Here is a 23,947-nt window from a genome sequence, read left to right as displayed (position 1 = left end):
TATTTCCAGAAGATAGATGAGTTTTTAATCCAGTGCTTATTTTTAATTTGCTTTTTAAAAAATAACGTGGGATTATTTACCAATGCTATAGCAACCGTCAGCATTAAGAACAACAGCAGAGAGTCTCTGACAGGTGCAGATGAGTTTTATTCCTCTTGAACACGAGTATAGTGTCAAACACCGGGCACCGTACACTGTGAAAACTAAAGAAAACAACAAAAATAATTAATGTAACATGGTTGTAAACAAATGTACTACAATTTTTGCAGCGTAATGTTTACAGACTCTGCTCTGAACGTTACACGCCTCACTCCGCTCAGCCGAGGGTCCAAACCTCTACAAGTTCACCAAACGTACCCCGTTAGCCTCTGTGCTCAAAGTCTCAGGCTAAATTACAGTTCAACCACAACGCACACTCGATAAACAGCACACACACTTTACACTGTGTATGAATGGCACATCAGGATGACCGACATTAAAGCTTTATCACACACTGCGCTAAACAGAGGCACAGGGGGGATATAAACACAGCAGCGAGCATCTGGAGCAGAACTAATACAGCTCCCGGGACTGATCGCTCCGCCCACAACATGAATAATGAGTGACAGCTCTGACACACACACACACGTTTTACGCTGTAAACTTCACCCCAGACCACAGTTACTTTACTGCGGGCTTCACACAGAGTAACGCTAATTAAAGACCATGGCTAATTAACACGTCGTATAAACTGCAGGTTGAAATTAGTCTTGGAACGGAGCATCAACACACACAGCTTTTAATTAGTTTGTCGTTCTTTTTTTTTTTTTTTTTAGATTTTTTTTGGGGCTTTTTTCACCTTTATTGGATAGGACAGTGTAGAGACAGGACAGGAAATGAGCGGGAGAGAGAGACGGGCAGGGATCGGGAAATGACCTCGGGTCGGAATCGAACCTGGGTCCCCGGATTTATGGTATGGCGCCTGAGCCACCTGAGCCACGACGCCCCCAGTTTGTCATTCATTTTAAAAAATGTTCTTATCAAACACGTATCATAATTGTTCATTATTTTCCTTCATGGATAGATTTCTTACCTTCACGTTTAAAAGGTTTCCTGAGGTGAACTGATCAGTCTGGTGACGTGTTTGCGTTGCGGTTCTTTAAGTAAAGTTTGCAGGGTGAATCGTTGTGAATGAACTCGCCTGATTAATCTCTGTCACAGAAGGACGGGAAGTTGGAGAGCGTCGCTGGCGGAGCAGCCTGAGCGGATTTTATCTCACTGCGTTTGGTCTGAAGGCACCAATAAACACGGCAAAAATTCCAACTCACAATTCCCACTTCCCTTCACACAAAATTCCTTCTATGTAATTTATTCTCAGTTCGGTCACGCCCCTCTGCCTGTTCCTCCTCTCGTTCCCTCTATTCCTCTCCTTTTCTCCTTTCTTTTAATTTTTCATTTTGTTATATCTCTCCTTTCTTGTTAACAGTTTACAGTGTACTTTTACACCTTTCTTTTCTTTCTTTATTTCAGTTAATTTTTATTTTCTTTCTTTCTTTCTTTCTCTTTCTTTCAAATCATAATTCCTGATTTAAAAAAAAAAATCCTTTCTTTCCTTATGTTTTTACTCTATCCTCCACCGTCCCTTTCTTTCCGCCCCTCTACCCTTTGACTCCTCGTTCCCAGTTGAAGGTCGACTCCCTCACAGCGTCACAAAAGTTTACTGATGAATAAATTTGCTGGAACATTTTCCTGAAATAGAGTGGCACGGTGGTGTAGTGGTTAGCGCTGTCATCTCACAGCAAGAAGGTCCGGGTTCGAGCCCCGTGGCCGGCGAGGGCCTTTCTGTGCGGAGTTTGCATGTTCTCCCCGTGTCCGCGTGGGTTTCCTCCGGGTGCTCCGGTTTCCCCCACAGTCCAAAGACATGCAGGTTAGGTTAACTGGTGACTCTAAATTGAGCGTAGGTGTGAATGTGAGTGTGAATGGTTGTCTGTGTCTATGTGTCAGCCCTGTGATGACCTGGCGACTTGTCCAGGGTGAACCCCGCCTTTCGCCCGTAGTCAGCTGGGATAGGATCCAGCTCGCCTGCGACCCTGTAGAACAGGATAAAGCGGCTACAGATAATGAGATGAGATGAGATTTTCCTGAAATCTGTTTTTCTTTGTGAAGAATGTGAAATAGAAATGAAGGCATGTTAAAGATGGAAAAGAGAAGCGCTGAACACGGCCCTGTGTCCATGTGGTTCGTTTTGCTGTTGAGTTAAGCGTGGTGTTTTTAGCACTAGTTGTGTTAAATGAAACGGTGAGGGTTTTCTAGCCGTCGTGATGTGACGTGATGTGTTCCTCTGGTCTCCAGGCAGTCGGATGATGCTCCTCTGAAAGCGCTGAAGATTCTCTCTCAGTCCACGGACTCGCTCAATAAGATGGGGAAAGTGAACGAGTCCACCGAGTCGCTCACGGATGAAGGTATAAAACTCTGCGTGCGCTTGTGGGCTTTATTTTGTGATCGTGCCGTGTTTCTCGTGAAGTCTGAGTGCCAGTTGATGGCTTTCAGGGGCGGAGCTGATGGATGGTCACCTGATGGTCGAGTTCGAGGCGGATGTGAAGGAGCTGGAAGCCGATTCCTGGAGCTTCACCGTGGACAAGAAATATCTGAAACAGCTGAAAAAAGACGTCATCAAGAGGCAGGACGTCATCTACGGTAAGACGGAGAGGACAAAAAGCACCACAGGACTGACAGGAGAAACAGTTTACTCCCTTTTCCTTACTTCTTTCCTTCTTTTTGCTTATTTTCCTTCATTCCTTCCTTCCCTTTGGTTATTTATCCTTTCTTTCATTCAGCTATTCTCACTTTTCTTTTTCTTTCACAAATTCTTTCCCTTCCTTCCTTTCCTTCATTCTTATCTTTCTTTTTCATCCTTCCTTATGACTTTCTTTCCTTTGCCTCTCTCTTTTTCTCTCTCTCTCGCTCTCTCTGACGTGTCCGTGTCTCTCTCTCCCCTCCCCCCCGGCTGTGTACAGAGTTGATCCAGACGGAGATGCACCACATGCGGACTCTGCGCATCATGGCTGACGTGTACAGTAAAGGTTTGCAGAAGGAGGTGCAGGTGGAGGTGCAGACGTTGGAGAAGATGTTCCCTGTGCTGGAGGAGCTGCTGGAGCTGCACACACACTTCCTCTCACACCTGCTGGAGAGACGGAGGGAGGCGCGTGAGGAACAGCGGGGGAACGACGGAGGGTTCGTCATCCGCAGGATCGGAGACGTGCTGCTGGACCAGGTGAGCAGCTTCAGCACCACGCCCATGTCTGCTACCTTCACACCTTTCATCATCGTCTGGAAATGTTCACCTGTGGAATTCTATCCAAATCGTTCTATTATTATTTTGACAAATATTCTACAGAATAATCTGAACTTTAAATGTACACTGTTTTATTGTAATGGTTAATATTTTAGTTTCTGAAGTTTCTGAATTTTTCATTTTGACAGTTGTGTGTGTGTGTGTGTGTGTGTGTAGGTGACGGGCTCCAACGCTGAGAAGATTAAGAAAGTTTATGGGAAATTCTGCAGCCGCCACAACGAGGCTGTGAACGTCTACAAAGAGCTACACACACGGGACAAACGCTTTCAGGCCTTCATCAAGGTATACACACACACACACACACACACACACACACACACACACACACGCAGGTTAAAGTAGTAATTCCATCCATCTGTGTGTTTTTAATTCTCATTGTATTTATTTGTGGAGTAAAATTATTTAAAACATTCTTTATTACAATGAACAGAATTTAAAAAATCCCTTTATTAATAAAATTTTAATTAGCATATTAGCAATTACTTAATTTAAATATGTACAGTAATGTCAATCCAAAGAGTACAAATGGAATATTTATGTATTTGTTTATCTTGTTGACTGTTATTTTTGATTAATTCCTTTGATTGTATTTATTATATTTAATATTGTGTGTGTGTGTGTGTGTGTGTGTGTGTTGCAGAAAAAGATGAGCAGTGCTGTGGTGAGGAGGTTGAGTATTCCTGAGTGTATTCTCTTAGTCACACAGCGCATCACTAAATACCCCGTCCTGCTGCAGAGACTCCTACAGCACACCCGAGGTCTCACACACACACACACACACACACACACACACACACACACACACAGTCAACGTTATAATTAAAATACAATACAGCATCATGAACAAAAAAACTCCAAATATGTCCATGAAATTAATGAAGCTAATATGTTAATGAAGCTGATGATATGTTAATTAATCGTATTAATATATTATGTTAATTAAGGTAAGCTGTGTTCAGTAATGCGTGTGTGCTGTGTGCGTTTGTTCAGAGCCGGAGGAGGAGCAGACGGATGTAGCCGAGGCTCTGCGGCAGGTGAAGGAGGTGCTGACGGGTGTGGACTCTAAAGTAAACGAGTACGAGAAGAGGCGGAGGCTGAAGGAGGTGTACAGCCGCACAGACAGCAAGTCCATCATGAGGATGAAAAGCGGGCAGATGTTCGCCCGAGAGGATTTGATCAGGGGACGGAAACTTTTGCACGACGGCCCGTTGCAGATTAAAAATGCAACCGGGAGACTGAAAGGTGTGTTACTGTGTGTTGCAGTACAGTGTGTTTTACAGTAGTTACTGTTACACTACTGTCAGTGTTACTGCTGAGCTAGTGTGTTACAGTACAGTGTGTTAGAACAGCATAGTGTTACTGTGTTACAGTACAGTGTGTTAGAACAGCATAGTGTTACTGTGTTACAGTACAGTGTGTTAGAACAGTATAGTGTTACTGTGTTACAGTACAGTGTGTTAGAACAGTATAGTGTTACTGTGTTACAGTACAGTGTGTTAGAACAGTACAGTGTTACTGTGTTACAGTACAGTGTGTTAGAACAGTACAGTGTTACTGTGTTACAGTACAGTGTGTTAGAACAGTACAGTGTTACTGTGTTACAGTACAGTGTGTTAGAACAGTACAGTGTTACTGTGTTACAGTACAGTGTGTTAGAACAGTACAGTGTTACTGTGTTACAGTACAGTGTGTGTTAGAACAGTACAGTGTTACTGTGTTACAGTACAGTGTGTGTTAGAACAGTACAGTGTTACTGTGTTACAGTACAGTGTGTTAGAACAGTACAGTGTGTGTTAGAACAGTACAGTGTTACTGTGTTACAGTACAGTGTGTTAGAACAGTACAGTGTTACTTTGTTACAGTACAGTGTGTTAGAACAGTATAGTGTTACTGTGTTACAGTACAGTGTTAGAACAGTATAGTGTTACTGTGTTACAGTACAGTGTGTGTTAGAACAGTACAGTGTTACTGTGTTACAGTACAGTGTGTTAGAACAGTATAGTGTTACTGTGTTACAGTACAGTGTGTTAGAACAGTACAATGTTACTGTGTTACAGTACAGTGTGTTAGAACAGTATAGTGTTACTGTGTTACAGTACAGTGTTAGAACAGTATAGTGACTGTTACAGTACAGTGTGTTAGAACAGTACAGTGTTACTGTGTTACAGTACAGTGTGTTAGAACAGTACAGTGTTACTGTGTTACAGTACAGTGTGTTAGAACAGTATAGTGTGACTGTTACAGTACAGTGTTAGAACAGTACAGTGTTACTGTTACAGTACAGTGTGTTAGAACAGTGTGTGTTGGAACAGTATAGTGTTATTGTGTTACAGTACAGTGTGTTAGAACAGTATAGTGTGACTGTTACAGTACAGTGTGTTAGAACAGTATAGTGTGACTGTTACAGTAGTGTGTTAGAACAGTACAGTGTGACTGTTACAGTACAGTGTGTGTTAGAACAGTATAGTGTGACTGTTACAGTACAGTGTGTTAGAACAGTACAGTGTGACTGTTACAGTACAGTGTGTGTTAGAACATTACAGTGTGACTGTTACAGTACAGTGTGTTAGAACAGTACAGTGTGACTGTTACAGTACAGTGTGTGTTAGAACAGTATAGTGTGACTGTTACAGTACAGTGTGTTAGAACAGTACAGTGTGACTGTTACAGTACAGTGTGTGTTAGAACAGTATAGTGTGACTGTTACAGTACAGTGTGTGTTAGAACAGTACAGTGTGACTGTTACAGTACAGTGTGTGTTAGAACAGTACAGTGTGACTGTTACAGTACAGTGTGTGTTAGAACAGTACAGTGTGACTGTTACAGTACAGTGTGTTAGAACAGTACAGTGTGACTGTTACAGTACAGTGTGTTAGAACAGTACAGTGTGACTGTTACAGTACAGTGTGTTAGAACAGTACAGTGTGACTGTTACAGTACAGTGTGTTAGAACAGTATAGTGTGACTGTTACAGTACAGTGTGTGTTAGAACAGTATAGTGTGACTGTTACAGTACAGTGTGTGTTAGAACAGTACAGTGTTACTGTTACAGTACAGTGTGTGTTAGAACAGTATAGTGTGACTGTTACAGTACAGTGTTAGAACAGTATAGTGTGACTGTTACAGTACAGTGTGTTAGAACAGTACAGTGTGACTGTTACAGTACAGTGTTAGAACAGTATAGTGGGACTGTTACAGTACAGTGTGTTAGAACAGTACAGTGTGACTGTTACAGTACAGTGTGTGTTAGAACAGTATAGTGTGACTGTTACAGTACAGTGTGTTAGAACAGTACAGTGTTACTGTTACAGTACAGTGTTACTGTTACAGTACAGTGTGTGTTAGAACAGTATAGTGTGACTGTTACAGTGCAGTGTGTTAGAACAGTACAGTGTGACTGTTACAGTACAGTGTGTGTTAGAACAGTATAGTGTGACTGTTACAGTACAGTGTGTGTTAGAACAGTACAGTGTTACTGTTACAGTACAGTGTGTTAGAACAGTACAGTGTTACTGTTACAGTACAGTGTGTTAGAACAGTATAGTGTGACTGTTACAGTACAGTGTGTTAGAACAGTATAGTGTGACTGTTACAGTACAGTGTGTTAGAACAGTACAGTGTGACTGTTACAGTACAGTGTGTTAGAACAGTATAGTGTGACTGTTACAGTACAGTGTGTTAGAACAGTACAGTGTGACTGTTACAGTACAGTGTGTTAGAACAGTATAGTGTGACTGTTACAGTACAGTGTGTTAGAACAGTACAGTGTTACTGTTACAGTACAGTGTGTGTTAGAACAGTACAGTGTGACTGTTACAGTGCAGTGTGTGTTAGAACAGTACAGTGTGACTGTTACAGTACAGTGTGTGTTAGAACAGTATAGTGTGACTGTTACAGTACAGTGTGTGTTAGAACAGTACAGTGTGACAGTTACAGTACAGTGTGTTAGAACAGTATAGTGTGACTGTTACAGTACAGTGTGTGTTAGAACAGTATAGTGTGACTGTTACAGTACAGTGTGTGTTAGAACAGTATAGTGTGACTGTTACAGTACAGTGTGTGTTAGAATAGTACAGTGTGACTGTTACAGTACAGTGTGTGTTAGAACAGTACAGTGTGACTGTTACAGTACAGTGTGTGTTAGAATAGTACAGTGTGACTGTTACAGTACAGTGTGTGTTAGAACAGTACAGTGTGACTGTTACAGTACAGTGTGTTAGAACAGTATAGTGTGACTGTTACAGTACAGTGTGTTAGAACAGTATAGTGTGACTGTTACAGTACAGTGTGTGTTAGAATAGTACAGTGTTACTGTTACAGTACAGTGTGTTAGAACAGTATAGTGTGACTGTTACAGTACAGTGTGTGTTAGAACAGTACAGTGTGACTGTTACAGTACAGTGTGTGTTAGAACAGTATAGTGTGACTGTTACAGTACAGTGTGTTAGAACAGTACAGTGTTACTGTTACAGTACAGTGTGTGTTAGAACAGTACAGTGTTACTGTGTTACAGTAAAGTGTTACAGTACAGTGTGTTAGAACAGTATAGTGTGACTGTTACAGTACAGTGTGTTAGAACAGTACAGTGTTACTGTGTTACAGTACAGTGTTACTGTTACAGTACAGTGTTAGAACAGTGTGCGTTGGAACAGTATAGTGTTTTTGTGTTACAGTACAGTGTGTTAGAACAGTATAGTGTTACTGTGTTACAGTACAGTGTTACTGTTACAGTACAGTGTTAGAACAGTGTGTGTTGGAACAGTATAGTGTTATTGTGTTACAGTACAGTGTGTGTTAGAACAGTATAGTGACTATTACAGTACAGTGTGTTAGAACAGTACAGTGTTACTGTGTTACAGTACAGTGTGTGTTAGACCAGTATAGTGTGACTGTTACAGTACAGTGTGTTAAAACAGTATAGTGTGACTGTTACAGTACAGTGTGTTAGAACAGTACAGTGTTAGTGTTACAGTACAGTGTGTGTTAGAACAGTGTGTGTTAGAACAGTATAGTGTTACAGTACAGTGTGTTAGAACTGTATAGTGTTACTGTTACAGTACAGTGTGTGTTAGAACAGTATAGTGTGACTGTTACAGTACAGTGTGTGTTAGAATAGTACAGTGTTACTGTTACAGTACAGTGTGTTAGAACAGTATAGTGTGACTGTTACAGTACAGTGTGTGTTAGAACAGTATAGTGTGACTGTTACAGTACAGTGTGTGTTAGAACAGTACAGTGTGACTGTTACAGTACAGTGTGTTAGAACAGTATAGTGTGACTGTTACAGTACAGTGTGTTAGAACAGTATAGTGTGACTGTTACAGTACAGTGTGTGTTAGAATAGTACAGTGTTACTGTTACAGTACAGTGTGTTAGAACAGTATAGTGTGACTGTTACAGTACAGTGTGTGTTAGAACAGTACAGTGTGACTGTTACAGTACAGTGTGTGTTAGAACAGTATAGTGTGACTGTTACAGTACAGTGTGTTAGAACAGTACAGTGTTACTGTTACAGTACAGTGTGTTAGAACTGTATAGTGTTACTGTTACAGTACAGTGTGTTAGAACAGTATAGTGTGACTGTTACAGTACAGTGTGTTAGAACAGTATAGTGTGACTGTTACAGTACAGTGTTAGAACAGTACAGTGTTAGTGTTACAGTACAGTGTGTGTTAGAACAGTGTGTGTTAGAACAGTATAGTGTTACAGTACAGTGTGTTAGAACAGTATAGTGTTACTGTTACAGTACAGTGTGTTAGAACTGTATAGTGTTACTGTTACAGTACAGTGTGTGTTAGAACAGTATAGTGTGACTGTTACAGTACAGTGTGTTAGAACAGTATAGTGTGACTGTTACAGTACAGTGTGTGTTAGAATAGTACAGTGTTACTGTTACAGTACAGTGTGTTAGAACAGTATAGTGTGACTGTTACAGTACAGTGTGTGTTAGAACAGTATAGTGTGACTGTTACAGTACAGTGTGTGTTAGAACAGTACAGTGTGACTGTTACAGTACAGTGTGTTAGAACAGTATAGTGTGACTGTTACAGTACTGTGTGTGTTAGAACAGTATAGTGTGACTGTTACAGTACAGTGTGTGTTAGAACAGTATAGTGTGACTGTTACAGTACAGTGTGTGTTAGAACAGTACAGTGTGACTGTTACAGTACAGTGTGTGTTAGAACAGTACAGTGTGACTGTTACAGTACAGTGTGTGTTAGAACAGTATAGTGTGACTGTTACAGTACAGTGTGTTAGAACAGTACAGTGTGACTGTTACAGTACAGTGTGTTAGAACAGTACAGTGTTACTGTTACAGTACAGTGTGTGTTAGAATAGTACAGTGTTACTGTTACAGTACAGTGTGTGTTAGAACAGTATAGTGTGACTGTTACAGTACAGTGTGTTAGAACAGTGTGTGTTGGAACAGTATAGTGTTATTGTGTTACAGTACAATGTGTTAGAACAGTATAGTGTTACTGTTACAGTACAGTGTGTGTTAGAACAGTACAGTGTCAGTGTTGCCAGATACTGCTGACGTTTTCCAGCCCAAAATATTTTCAAAACCCGCCAAAATGCACTTGAAACCGCCCAACTTGGGCGGGAAACCGCTCAATCTGGCAACACTGTACAGTGTTACTGTGTTACAGTACAGTGTTACAGTTACAGTACAGTGTGTTAGAACAGTATAGTGTGACTGTTACAGTACAGTGTGTTAGAACAGTATAGTGTGACTGTTACAGTACAGTGTGTTAGAACAGTACAGTGTTAGTGTTACAGTACAGTGTGTGTTAGAACAGTGTGTGTTAGAACAGTATAGTGTTACAGTACAGTGTGTTAGAACTGTATAGTGTTACTGTTACAGTACAGTGTGTGTTAGAATAGTACAGTGTTACTGTTACAGTACAGTGTGTTAGAACAGTACAGTGTTACTGTTACAGTACAGTGTGTTAGAACAGTATAGTGTGACTGTTACAGTACAGTGTGTTAGAACAGTATAGTGTGACTGTTACAGTACAGTGTGTTAGAACAGTATAGTGTGACTGTTACAGTACAGTGTGTTAGAACAGTACAGTTACTGTGTTACAGTACAGTGTTACTGTTACAGTACAGTGTGTTAGAACAGTGTGTGTTGGAACAGTATAGTGTTATTGTGTTACAGTACAGTGTGTGTTAGACCAGTATAGTGTGACTGTTACAGTACAGTGTGTTAAAACAGTATAGTGTGACTGTTACAGTACAGTGTGTTAGAACAGTACAGTGTTAGTGTTACAGTACAGTGTGTGTTAGAACAGTGTGTGTTAGAACAGTATAGTGTTACAGTACAGTGTGTTAGAACTGTATAGTGTTACTGTTACAGTACAGTGTGTGTTAGAACAGTATAGTGTGACTGTTACAGTACAGTGTGTTAGAACAGTATAGTGTGACTGTTACAGTACAGTGTGTGTTAGAATAGTACAGTGTGACTGTTACAGTACAGTGTGTTAGAACAGTACAGTGTTACTGTTACAGTACAGTGTGTGTTAGAACAGTATAGTGTGACTGTTACAGTACAGTGTGTTAGAACAGTATAGTGTGACTGTTACAGTACAGTGTGTTAGAATAGTATAGTGTGACTGTTACAGTACAGTGTGTTAGAACAGTATAGTGTGACTGTTACAGTACAGTGTGTTAGAACAGTGTGTGTTGGAACAGTATAGTGTTATTGTGTTACAGTACAGTGTGTTAGAACAATATAGTGTGACTGTTACAGTACAGTGTGTTAGAACAGTATAGTGTGACTGTTACAGTACAGTGTGTTAGAACAGTACAGTGTTACTGTGTTACAGTAAAGTGTTACAGTACAGTGTGTTAGAACAGTATAGTGTGACTGTTACAGTACAGTGTGTTAGAACAGTACAGTGTTACTGTGTTACAATACAGTGTTACTGTTACAGTACAGTGTTAGAACAGTGTGTGTTGGAACAGTATAGTGTTATTGTGTTACAGTACAGTGTGTTAGAACAGTATAGTGTGACTATTACAGTACAGTGTGTGTTAGAACTGTATAGTGACTGTTACAGTACAGTGTGTTAGAACAGTACAGTTTTACTGTGTTACTGTACAGTGTGTTAGAACAGTACAGTGTTACTGTGTTACAGTACAGTGTGTGTTAGACCAGTATAGTGTGACTGTTACAGTACAGTGTGTTAGAACAGTACAGTGTGACTGTTACAGTACAGTGTGTGTTAGAACAGTATAGTGTGACTGTTACAGTACAGTGTGTTAGAACAGTACAGTGTTACAGTACAGTGTTACTGTTACAGTACAGTGTGTGTTAGAACAGTACAATGTCTTAGAACAGTATAGTGTTACAGTACAGTGTTATAGTAGTTACTGTGTTACAGCACAGTCATAGTATACTGTTACAGTACAGTTTGTTACAGTAGCATTATTGTGTATCACAGAGTTACTGTGTTACAGTACAATGTGGTAGTAGTGTGTTACAGCAGCGTTACTATGGGTTACAGTACGGTGTGTGTTAGAACAGTTAGTGTGGTACAGTACAGTGTTACAGTAGTTAGTGTTACAGTAGTTAGTGTAATAGTACAGGGTGTTACAGTAGTTACCATTACAGTACAGTGTGTTAAAACAGTGTTACAGTACAGTGTGCTAAAACAGTGTTACACTACAGTATGTTAGTGTTACAGTACAGTGTGTTCGAAGAGTTAGTGTTACAGTACAGTGTTGCAGTAGTTACTGTTGCAGTACAGCATGTTACAGTACAGTGTGTTACAGTGCAGTGTCTGTTATAGGAGGTACAGTGTATTACAACAGTTCAGTGTGTTACAACAGTTAATTTCAGTACAGTTACAGTAGTTACTGTGTTACAGTACAATGTGCTACAACAGTACAGTGTTACAGTAGTTAGTGTGTTACTACAGTACAGTGTGTTACAGTACAGTGTATTGCAGGAGTTGCTGTCACAGTACTGTGTTACAGCACTGTTACATTACTGTGTGTTACAGTATAGTGTTATAGTAGGTGCAGTGTGCTACATCAGTGCAGTGTGCTACAACAGTTAGTTTCAGTCCAGTGTGTTACAGTGGTGTGTGTTACAGCACAGTGTGTTACAGGAGTTACTGTTACAGTACAGTGTGGTACAGTGCAGTGTTACAATACTGTCTGTTACAGTAGTTAGTGTGTTACAGTACAGAGTGTTGCAGGAGTTACTGTGTTGCAGGAGTTACTGTGTTGCAGGAGTTAGTTTGTTGCAGGAGTTACTGTGTGTTACAGTAGTGCTATAGTAGTTGGTGTGTTGCAGTACAGTGTGTTGCAGGAGCTACTGTGTGTTACAGAACAGTGTGTTACAGAACAGTGTGTCTTACAGGAGTTACTGTGTGTTACAGTGTGTTACAGTACAGTGTGTTGCAGGAGTTACTGTGTTGCAGGAGTTACTGTGTTACAGAACAGTGTTGCAGTAGAGTGTGTTACAGTACAGTGTTATAGTAGTTACTGTTATGGTACAGTGTTACAGTACAGTGCTATAGTAGTTACTTACAGCACAGTGTTATGGTACAGTGTTATGGTACAGTGTGTTACAGTATAGTGTTAAAGTAGTTACTGTGTTACAGTACAGTGTGTGACAAGACAGTGTCTGTTGTAGTAGGTACAGTGTGTTACAACAGTACAGTGTTACAACCGTTGCTGTTTCAGTACAGTGTGTTACAGTAGTTAGTGTTACAGTAGTTAGTGTTACAGTAGTTAGTGTTACAGTAGTCAGTGTTACAGTAGTTAGTGAATTACAGTACAGTGTTAGTGTGTTGCAGGAGTTAGTGTTGCAGGAGTTACTGTATGTTACAGTACAGTGTGCTGCACGAGTTACTGTATGTTACAGGACTGTTATGGTAGTTAGTGTGTTGCAGGAGTTACTGTGTGTTGCAGGAGTTGCTGTGTGTTACAATGCAGTGTTACAGTAGTTAGTTACAGTACTGTCCGTTACAGTAGTGTTACAGTACAGTGTGTTACAGTACAATGCATTGCAGGAGTTACTGTGTGTTGCAGGAGTTAGTGTGTTACAGTACAGTGTTACAGTCGTTGGTGTTACAGCACAGTGTTACAGTAGTTACTGTGTGTTACAGTAGTTAGTGTGTTACAGTGCAGTGTGTTGCAGGAGTTACTGTGTTACAGTACAGTGTGTTACAGCACGATGTTACAGTAGTTAGTGTGTTACAGTACAGTGTGTTGCAGGAGTTAGTGTTGCAGTACAGTGTTGCAGGAGTTACTGTGTTACAGTACAGTGTGTTGCAGTACAGTGTGTTACACTAGTTAGTGTTTTGCAGTACAGTGTGTTTCAGTGCAGTGTGTTGCAGGAGTTACTGTGCGTTACAGAACAGTGTGTGTTACACTACAGTGTGTTACAGTAGTTGCTGTCACAGCACAGCGTGTTACAGTAGCTGCTGTTACGGTACAGTGCTACAGTACAGTGCTACAGTAGTTACTTACAGTAGTGTTGTAGTACAGTGTGTTACAGTACAGTGTTAAAGTAGTTACTGTGTTATGGTACAGTGTGTGGCAATACATTGTTATAGTAGGTACAGTGTGTTACAGCAGTACAGTGTTACAACAGTTGCTGTTTGAGTACAGTGTGTTACAGTAGTCACTGTAACAGCACAGTGTTACAGTACAGTGTTACAGTAGTTAGTGTTACAGTTCAGTGTTACAATAATTAGTGTGTTACAGTACAGTGTTACAGTAGCTAGTGTGTTGCAGGAGTTACTGTGCGTTGCAGGAGTTACTGTGTTACAGTATAGTGTGTTACAGTAGTTGGTGTGTTACAGCAGCTAGTGTGTTACAGTGCAGTGTTACAGTAGCTAGTGCTATAGCACAGTGTGTTACAGTAGTTGGTGTGTTACAGTAGTTGGTGTGTTGCAGGAGCTGCTGTGTGTTTCAGGAGCTACTGTGTGTTACAGTACAGTGTTACAGTAGTTAGTGTGTTACAGTAGTTAGTGTGTTACAGTACAGTGTTACAGTAGTTAGTGTGTTACAGGAGTTGCTGTGTGTTGCAGGACTTAGTGTAACAGTAGTTAGTGTTACAGTACAGTGTTACAGTAGTTAGTGTGTTACAGTACAGTGTGTTGCAGGAGTTACTGTGTGTTGCAGGAGTTGCTGTGTGTTACAGTACAGTGTTACAGTAGCAAGTGTTGCAGTAGTGTGTTACAGTAGAGTGTTACAACATTGTCTGTTACAATGTGTTACAGTACAGTGTGTTGCAGGGGTCACTGTGTTACAGTGCAGTGTGTTACAGTACAGTGTGTTACAGTAGTTACTGCATGTTACAGTAGTTAGTGTGTTACAGCACAGAGTGTTGCAGGGGTCACTGTGTTACAGTGCAGTGTGTTACAATACAGTGTGGTACAGTAGTTACTGCGTGTTACAGTAGTGTGTTACAGCACAGTGTGTTGCAGGGGCCACTGTTACGGCACAGTGTGTTACAGTACAGTGTGTTACAGTAGTAACTGAGTGTTACAGTAGCTGGTGTGTTACAGTAGTTAGTGTGTTACAGTACAGTGTGTTGCAGGAGTTACTGCGTGTTACAGTACAGTGTGTTACAGGAGATACTGTTACAGTAGTTAGTGTGTTGCAGTACAGTGTGTTGCAGTACAGTGTGTTGCAGTACAGTGTGTTGCAGGAGTTACTGTGTGTTACAGAATAGTGTGTGTTACAGTACAGTGTGTTAGAGCAGTGTGTTACCACTATCAGTGTGTTACAGTATATTCACTCCGTTATCTCAGTACAGTTACAGAACTTTAAATGTGTTAGTTGAGTGTGTTACAGCATATTACTGTAAAAGTGCTTGTTATTGTGCATTAGTGTTTTATAGTTTTCTGTACATCACCTAATAAATTTGTGTGTGTGTGTGTTCACACAGATGTGCATGCTTTGCTGCTGTCTGATGTATTTGTGTTCCTGCAAGAAAAAGACCAGAAATACATTTTTGCCTCATTGGTACGTTCAGTGCACACACACACGCACGCACGCACACGCACGCACAGAGAAGAGGATGAAGAAGATAAAAGAGCGTATGTGATGTTTTCTCGTGTGTGGTACAGGATCAGCGCAGCACAGTGATCTCGCTGCAGAATCTGATCGTGAGGGAGGTGGCGAATGAGGAGCGCGGGCTGTTCTTCATCACGGCGGGAATCGAGAAGCCCGAGATGGTGGAGGTTCATGCCAGCTCCAAAGATGAGAGGAACACATGGATGCAGCTCATCCAGAATGCCACCACTTCCATGTGAGACACGCGCGCACACACACTCACTCACTCAAACATGCACACTTGTACTTTGGAGACTATAAATTTCCATGACTCGTTAGCTACAGTAGCATTGATGTGTGTCATCGTGTTCCTCCAGAGATAAGGACGATGATGAAGGAATCCCAAGTGAAAACGAGGAAGACAAGAGACTGCAAGAGAGCAAAGCTAAAGAGATGAGAGGTGCACACGCGCACGCACGCTGTTAATATTTAATCGTTCATTATATATAGGACATTCCTTCATATCTGAAAGTTTGTGTGTTTGTGTCTCCTCAGATCAACTGCAAAAGAAGGACGAGCAGATTGTGACGCTGTTGGAAGAAAAAGTGCGTCTGTTCCGTGAGTTGTGTGACTGCGCGAATCAGGACGACGCCTCTCTCCGTAACAGGATGTTGTTCAGGGCAGCGAGTGATGTCACAAAAGGAGAGCCAATCATCAAAGATGCTCTGAAGGAAGGTGAGACCAGGAATGACGAAGGATGAATAAAAACAGCATTGCTGCACTATTAATCTTAATCTTTCTCCATCAGACCTGCCCACTTTTACACTTTGTGTCTCTCGGCCCTGCCCACTAATTTCTTTCTTCCAAGATTAAATTTTTTGCTCATTTGCATAATATGTAAGATGTAAGGTTGTGAATTAGTCCTAGGATTTTAGTCACATCTTTACAAATTACTTAGCAGACTGTGATACTCAATAATTATCAAAATAAACGTTGATTTGTAACCAATATGCCCGCCATACGTACATGCGCCAATCAAGTTTAAGGAGGCGGAACCTAATTTACTCAAACAGCTGTAACTCTTGATTCATACAAATTCTTACAAGGAAACTTAAAAGGCATGTACAAGACATGATTCTGATGTCATATGCACAGTTTGGGGAGTGATCATACATGGGGGCGGAGCTAATGTTGGATAACTATACCTCAGGAACTGTAAGTCCGATGGAGCTGAAATTTGTTATGCTGCTTCTATGTGCTGATCTGTAAGTGGAGTTTGGAAGATGATCTGATTCCTTTAAAAACAAAAAACCCATGGCAGCCATCAGCCAATCAGATTTCAGCAGGCAGTTGAGAAGGTTCCAATTAAACCATTGGCACAAAATTTGAATAGTCAGTTCAGTTAAGCACCGAGTAGGATCTCATGCAGTCTCACTCAGATTGGCCACTGGGGGCGCTGTTCATATTCATCAGGTTTGAAGGTAAAGTTAAGTTCAGGTAGGTGTTTCTCAGAAATCCAAATGAGCTGAAATTTGTTGTGTTCTATCTTTTTGCAAATCTGTAACTGGATTTTTAATAATATCTGAATTAAAAACACATCCGTCTTCAGATAGTCAGCTTTCAGAAGGTGTTTTGCGCAACTAGTTTTGAGCCGTCATCACAAAACCTGAAAAGTATGTTAATGTAGGGTCTCGTTATTGTTCTGCGTGTCATGGCAAGATCTGGCCACTAGGGGCGCTATTTGCAGAGTGTGCTTGGACCCCACAGATCGCCACTTACAGTTCTATGTATTATTATTAGTGATAAGATCATGGATTTGTATTTACATTGGAGTGTGTGTGTGTGTGTGTGCATGCAGTTGAGACATTACAGGAGCTGGTGAACAGCAGTGTGGTGGGACAGCAGGTGTGTGTGGGACAGGAGGACTCGAGTGTGTGCGCAGGGTCTGTGAGTTTACCGCGCAGAGCCGAGACTTTCGGCGGTTTTGACTGCCACCAGATGAACATCTCAAAGAGTAAGAAACTGTGGGTGTTTATGGGGTGTGGGTGTTTGTGGGGTGTGGGTGTTTGTGTAAAACTGTTTCACACTGATCTTCACACTTGCAGATGGCGACCGTGAGGAAGCAGACGATCTGCGGAGAACTGAGTCAGACAGTGTTCTGAAGAAGGTGTGTGTGTGTGTGTGTGTGTGTGTGTGTGCATTTTCTTAATCTCATTGGTCAGTAATATAAGATAATTTTGGTAGGTGCTAAATAATCCTTTACAACAATGTAATTCTATTATAAGTCTGTTGTAGTTTATTGTTAATTTTATTGTTGTATTAATTTCATTATATTATGAATTATCTAATATTATTTGTCATGATTAATGAGATGATTAATAATTATAATTAAGCTGTGGGTGAAAGGCTGTTTTTTGTGTAACTGTAATAACTCATCTCTTCCACAGGGGGGCACTGCAAATCTGCTGCTCTTACACAAGAGGAACAGTGAGGTAGGTGCTGTTTTACACCACTGAGGACCGAATGTCTGCAGAAGGATAATTAGTTTCAGTGGCGGTGTTTATTTTTAACAAAAATTAAAAAAAAGGAGACAGGAAGTTTCCTTTTCATTACTGAGGTGAGCTTTCAGTTCAGATACAGCACTTATTAATGAGGAAGGTCTTCAGACGGATAGAGAGACAAGTGTGTGTGTGTGTGTGTGTGTGTGTGTGTGTGTGTAGATGAAAGGTGACTAATCACTACTCTCATGGCACCACTATAACCCACTTGTTCGCCCTAAATCATTCTCTCTCTCTCTCTTTCTCTCTCAAAAAAAAAAAAAACAGCAGGTTCTCCAGAGCGTCACTCGTCTTCATGACCTGCTGAACACCTTACAGGTGAGACACACTCTCTCTCTCTCTCTGCCTGCCTGTCTCTCTCTCTCTCTCTCTCTCTCTCTGTCCCCCCGGCAGTCTGTCTGTGTCTGTCTGTGTCAGTCTGCTCTGTGTTCCTGCTGTAAATGCAGTTTTAAACGTCGCTCCTGCAGTTACTCTGTTACTGATTGTGTGTAACGCAGCGTGCTGCTCGTTAATTTGTTACAGTTTGTATTTGTGAGTGTTAATTAGTCACAATGTGTGTGTTATTGCGTTGTGGTTAATGTTTCAGTGTTAATGTGTGTAACAGTTAGTTTCTGTTTGTTAGTGTAACTGTCAGTGTTACAGAGAGTTTTGCCTCAGAATGAGGCAGAGACGTGGTGGTGGTGGGGGGTGCCCGTCCTCACTGTTGCTGTTGAGTTCTACATGTTTGTATTTGTTACGGTGTAACTGTGAGTTACAGTGTGTGTGTGTGTGTGTGTGTGTGTGTGTGTGAGTTACAATGCGTGTGTGTGTGAGTTACAGTGTGTGTGAGAGAGTTACAATGTGTGTGAGTTAGTGTGTGTGTGTGTGTGTGTGTGTGTGTGTGTGTGTGTGTGTGTGTGTGTGAGTTACAATGTGTGTGTGAGTTAGTGTGTGTGTGAGAGTTACAATGTGTGTGCGAGTTACAGTGTGTGTGTGTGTGTGTGAGTTACAGTGTGTGTGTGTGTGTGAGAGTTACAATGTGTGTGAGTTAGTGTGTGTGTGAGAGTTACAATGTGTGTGAGAGTTACAATGTGTGTGTGAGTTAGTGTGTGTGTGTGTGTGTGTGTGTGTGTGTGTGTGTGTGTGTGTGAGAGAGTTACAGTGTGTGTGTGTTTGTGTGTGTGTGTGTTACAATGTGTGAGAGAGTTACAGTGTGTGTGTGTGTGTGTGTGTGAGAGTTACAGTGTGTGTGTGTGTGTGTGTGTGTGTGTGTGTGTGTGTGTGTGTGTGTGAGAGTTACAGTGTGTGTGTGTGTGTGAGAGAGTTATAATGTGTGTGTGTGTGTGTGCACCTTGGCCACGCTCACTGGTTTCCAACACAGCAGCAGTTTATGAACTGCAAACGCAATCTTCTGAGGTGGCAGAGGTTGAAAAGATCATCACTTCCTTGCCGAATAATAAAGCTAGTGGCTCCAGTGGAGTAACATATGAAATTCTAAAAACAACAAAACGGGTGTCATGCCCAATTCTTACACAAATCTTTAATGTTTGCCTGTTAAATAGTAGAGTGCCTGACTCTTGGAAAGGTGCCTTAATACACAGAATTCCCAAGAAAGACAACGTTCCAGATGATCCGTCTCCCTGGAGAGACATCTCCCTTTTGCCAACAATTTACGAAGTTTTTATGAAATGCTTACTCGCACGAATTCTGCCTTGGCTTATAGAAAATGAAATACTTTCTTCGAGTCAGAAAGCCTACATCAGTCATCAGGGTATGAACGAACATGTCTTTTGTTTGAAGACAGGAATTGGCGATTTTAAGCATGATTCAAGCAGGTTCTATGCAGTATTTTTGGACTTTCGTGACGCCTTTGGCACACTGCCACATAATGTTATGCTGCAGGTTTTGAGAGAGATAAATCTCCCTCAAACCTACATAAACATTGTTGCAGATGTGTATAAATCATCTTACATCCAGGTAATCTGCAGAAACACCTTGACTAACCCGATCCCGTTAGAGATTGGGATTAAAACCGGATGCCCGTGGAGTGCAGTTAACTTTATTTTGGCCATAAATCAGTGGCTGAACTGGATAAAACAGTGCGCACCGGAGGGGGTGCGCTCCCCTAACCCAGTCCAGGGGTATGCAGATGACGTGCAAATTGCATCTAGAACTGAGAGCGTTATCCATCTAATGCTCAAGTGCACAGACACATTTCTGCAATGGTCAAGACTGAAAGTGAGACAGGACAAATGCACTGTCTTCTATGAGAGACGTAGCGGAGGAAACCACTGGTATTCATCTAAATCTGATAAATTGCCTTTATTCACAGTTCAGCAGAGACCTATACAAGTTTATTCACGTCATGAAACATACACATATCTTGGCCATAAATTTAATATAGCAGGAAATTGGGATGCGCAACTTTCGGAGCTCATTAATGAGTACACAAACAGACTGGATCTAATTGACCGTAGTCCATTACCTACCGAAATGAAGATTCAGACTATAGGTGAAATGGCCTTGGCCAAAATTCACTATTTATTTGCAAATATCCACATTCCACAAAAATCACTCACAGAACTAAATAATAAGACTGTACAACTGGTGAGGAAGTGGTTAGGGTTGAACACACACTCAACCCGAGAAGTCATATTTCAATCTCAAAAGGAGGGTGGTTTGGGGTCCCTAATATTGAGCGGATATACACCGCCACCGGAATTGGACACTTACTTAACATGCTTAACAACAGTGACCCAACAGTCCGAGAGCTGGCTCGTGCCTCACTAATAAATCATCTCCAAAAGCGGAAAGTCCCATTTGCGCAAGAAAGCGAATCGCAGTTTCTTGGCTTTCAACTGAAAGATAATGGAAAATTTAATATCAAAGCGGTGGGGTTTGGTGTGTGGTCTGCTGGCTCGATTTAAATGATCTTTGCCTTCGGACTGGGATTAACATGAAGTGGGCAAGACCAGTCACACTTAAAGACATCATTAATGACCCGCTCATCTACCCCCGCGTAATGTATGAGAATGGCATATGCAACATGAACTGCCGATGAAAGGTGCGAGAGCGGCGATCATGAAAATGAAGCGCTCTCATAGTGCACAGCGTTGGAAAAATCTAAGGTTGCAGGGAAAATTGGCATCTTTGTCGTTTGCCGACCATTCCCTGTCCCATTTCATATTTTCAAACACCTCTCTTGGCGAAGACATCCTCACATTTACAGTGAAGGCCCATATTCAAGTCCTGCCTACAAGATCCAATCTGGCTACTTGGTACCCATCCAGCTACAATCCGCAATGCATTCTTCACCCTGCCACTCTTGAAAATGAGACCACTGCACATGTCTTGAATGGATGTTGCTTTTACAAAGGCCTTTACATTTCAAGGCGTGACAGACTAGTGGACCCGGTGTCGCAGTGTATTACAGATCTGTTAGAAAGGACAACACGAATATACAAACACACTGTGGTTCAAATGAACTGGTTTAATAACAACATTGCAAACAATAACATTTTTCACAATATTCCAAATACTCCAGACATCGCCATCATAGATGTGGATTTTAAAACTGTAACTGTTATTGAAATAGGATGTTGTTTTGATTGATATATGGATATTTGTTTTAACTCTAAATGGCTGAAGTATCAGCCACTTGTTGACAGGATAACAAACTTGGGTTTTCAATGCAAAGTAATTGTTCGTGTGTTTGGGAGTCTTGGACATGGGCATTAACCTGTTGTGAGAGGACGACAGTTGTGTGGACTAAGGAGGCCAAATGCAAAAAGATTGGCAAAGTTCTGCTCCATCGCTGTTACTGTTGGTAGTTTGTCCATCTGGAGACGAAGGTGTCATGTTTATCCGTAAATTGTTAATGATGAGTTGCACCTGGCTCTCATGTTCGATCTGACCTGTTCATTTCTATGACGTACTTTGAGCTGATGTTTGGATCTTTGAGGGGTTTTTTGCCCTGTGTTAAGATCCAAATAAAAGAATTAAAATGTGTGTGAGAGTTACTGTGTGTGTGTGTGAGTTACAGTGTGTGTGTGTGTGTGTGTGTGTGTGTGTGTGAGAGTTACAGTGTGTGTGTGTGTGAGTTACAGTGTGTGTGTGTGTGTGTTACAGTGTGTGTGTGTGTGTGTGTGTGTGTGTGTGTGAGTTACAGTGTGTGTGTGTGTTAGTGTGTGTGTGTCAGTTAGTGTGTGGGTGTGTGTGTGAGTTACTGTGTGTGAGTTACAGTGTGTGTGTGTGAGTTACTGTGTGTGTGAGTTACTGTGTGTGTGTGTGAGTTACTGTGTGTGTGAGTTACAGTGTGTGTGTGTGTGTGTGTGTGTGTGTGTGTGTGTGTGTGAGAGTTACAGTGTGTGTGTGTGAGTTACTGTGTGTGTGTGTGTGTGTGTGTGTTAGTGTGTGTGTGTTACAGTGTGTGTGTGTGTGTGTGTGTGTGTGAGTTACAGTGTGTGTGTGTGTTAGTGTGTGTGTGTCAGTTAGTGTGTGGGTGTGTGTGTGAGTTACTGTGTGTGAGTTACAGTGTGTGTGTGTGAGTTACTGTGTGTGTGAGTTACAGTGTGCGTGTGTGAGTTACAGTGCGTGTGTGTGTGTGTGTGTGAGTTACAGTGTGTGTGTGTGTGTGTTAGTGTGTGTGTGTTACAGTGTGTGTGTGTGTGTGTGTGTGTGTGTGTGAGTTACAGTGTGTGTGTGTGAGTTACTGTGTGTGTGTCAGTTAGTGTGTGGGTGTGTGTGTGAGTTACTGTGTGTGAGTTACAGTGTGTGTGTGTGAGTTACTGTGTGTGTGTGTGAGTTACTGTGTGTGTGTGTGTGAGTTACTGTGTGTGTGAGTTACAGTGTGCGTGTGTGAGTTACAGTGCGTGTGTGTGTGTGTGTGTGAGTTACAGTGCGTGTGTGTGTGTGTGTGTGTGAGTTACTGTGTGCGTGTGTGAGTTACAGTGCGTGTGTGTGTGTGTGAGTTACAGTGTGTGTGTGTGTGTGTGAGAGTTACTGTGTGTGTGTGTGAGTTAGTGTGTGTGTGTGTGTGTGTGAGTTACAGTGTGTGTGTGATGAGATGAGAACTTAAAGTTCTTTGGAGAAATTTTCAATGCATCAAATATGTACTCCAAGAACAATCTTCGTTAAGCTTGCAGCCAAGCACTAACGTAATGAACAGTACGCATACCTAGGCCACAAATTCAGTGTGGCAGGTGACTGGGAACAGCAACAGTCAGAACTCATTATTGAGTACACTCGTAGATTAGATCTTGTTGACTCGGCCCCCCTACCCGTCATGATGAAAGTGCAAGCCGTACGAGAAATAGCCCTGTCCAAAGTCCAACACCTTTTTGCAAACCTCCACCTTCCACAAAAAGCCCTCACTGAACTTAACAACATAACTGTCCGTACTGTAATGCCGCTTTTCCACTACAAACGCGGCTGAGTCGGGCTGAGCCGTGCCGTGCTGAGTCGGGCTGAGCGGGGCTGTTGGAGTTCCATTTCGACTACAACCGCGCTGAACCGTGCTGGCTGGAAGTGGGTGGACACATTGGGTGGAGTTAGCGAAAGTGGGTGGACGTCACGTGATGTCGTTAAGCAGCGCAAACAGTGACATCAGTGATCTTTTAAGCGGTAGTCTCACAGCCCAGATAGTAAACAATAAACATGGAGTCGTTAGTGTTGCTGGTCTTGGTGCTGTGGCTTGTTGTCACTGACAACGCCAACAGATACTGGCAAGAGCGTATAGATGAGGCGAGGCGCATAAGGCTTCATAATTCTCGTAATTCGTAATTCTTCTTCTTCCGGGTTTACGGTGTTTACAGATCCCAGCGTGCTCGCGGGGCGTGTGTGGGCATGTGAGGACACTCCTCCTCACCAATCAGTGCACAGGGGAGTGTCTGCTCACGCCCCCAGCCCCACTCGGCTTGGTTTGGCTCGCTTCAGCCCCACTCCAAAACCGTGCGAGTTTTGGGTGCTAAGCAGGGCTGAAGCGAGCTGAGTCGTGCTGCTCTGAGGTAGTCGAAACGCGAGCCGTGTCGGGCTGAAGTGAGCTGAAAAAGGGTAGTGG

General features: G+C 41.9%; 1 protein-coding gene across 2 annotated transcripts in view; it reads left to right on the top strand.

The window, feature by feature from the left end:
* The window catches only part of akap13 (A-kinase anchoring protein 13), a 160,146-nt gene that overhangs the window by 126,737 nt on the left and 9,462 nt on the right, over positions 1–23,947 (top strand). The window contains exons 22-35 of one of the 2 annotated variants that reach the window (XM_060928497.1): positions 2,332–2,441; positions 2,530–2,676; positions 2,997–3,253; positions 3,491–3,616; positions 3,975–4,092; positions 4,325–4,576; positions 15,246–15,322; positions 15,427–15,608; positions 15,730–15,812; positions 15,908–16,087; positions 17,211–17,366; positions 17,458–17,519; positions 17,800–17,844; positions 18,181–18,228. In XM_060928497.1, the coding sequence (XP_060784480.1) occupies positions 2,332–2,441; positions 2,530–2,676; positions 2,997–3,253; positions 3,491–3,616; positions 3,975–4,092; positions 4,325–4,576; positions 15,246–15,322; positions 15,427–15,608; positions 15,730–15,812; positions 15,908–16,087; positions 17,211–17,366; positions 17,458–17,519; positions 17,800–17,844; positions 18,181–18,228 (1,843 nt within the window). Of the gene's footprint in view, positions 1–2,331; positions 2,442–2,529; positions 2,677–2,996; positions 3,254–3,490; positions 3,617–3,974; positions 4,093–4,324; positions 4,577–15,245; positions 15,323–15,426; positions 15,609–15,729; positions 15,813–15,907; positions 16,088–17,210; positions 17,367–17,457; positions 17,520–17,799; positions 17,845–18,177; positions 18,229–23,947 lie in introns of both variants that reach the window. The other variant, XM_060928496.1, reaches the window with a different exon arrangement.

Source organism: Neoarius graeffei, chromosome 8 (genome assembly GCF_027579695.1).
Source record: "Neoarius graeffei isolate fNeoGra1 chromosome 8, fNeoGra1.pri, whole genome shotgun sequence".
NCBI classification, from domain to species: Eukaryota; Metazoa; Chordata; class Actinopteri; order Siluriformes; family Ariidae; genus Neoarius; species Neoarius graeffei.
This window is presented reverse-complemented; position numbering and strand designations above follow the sequence as displayed.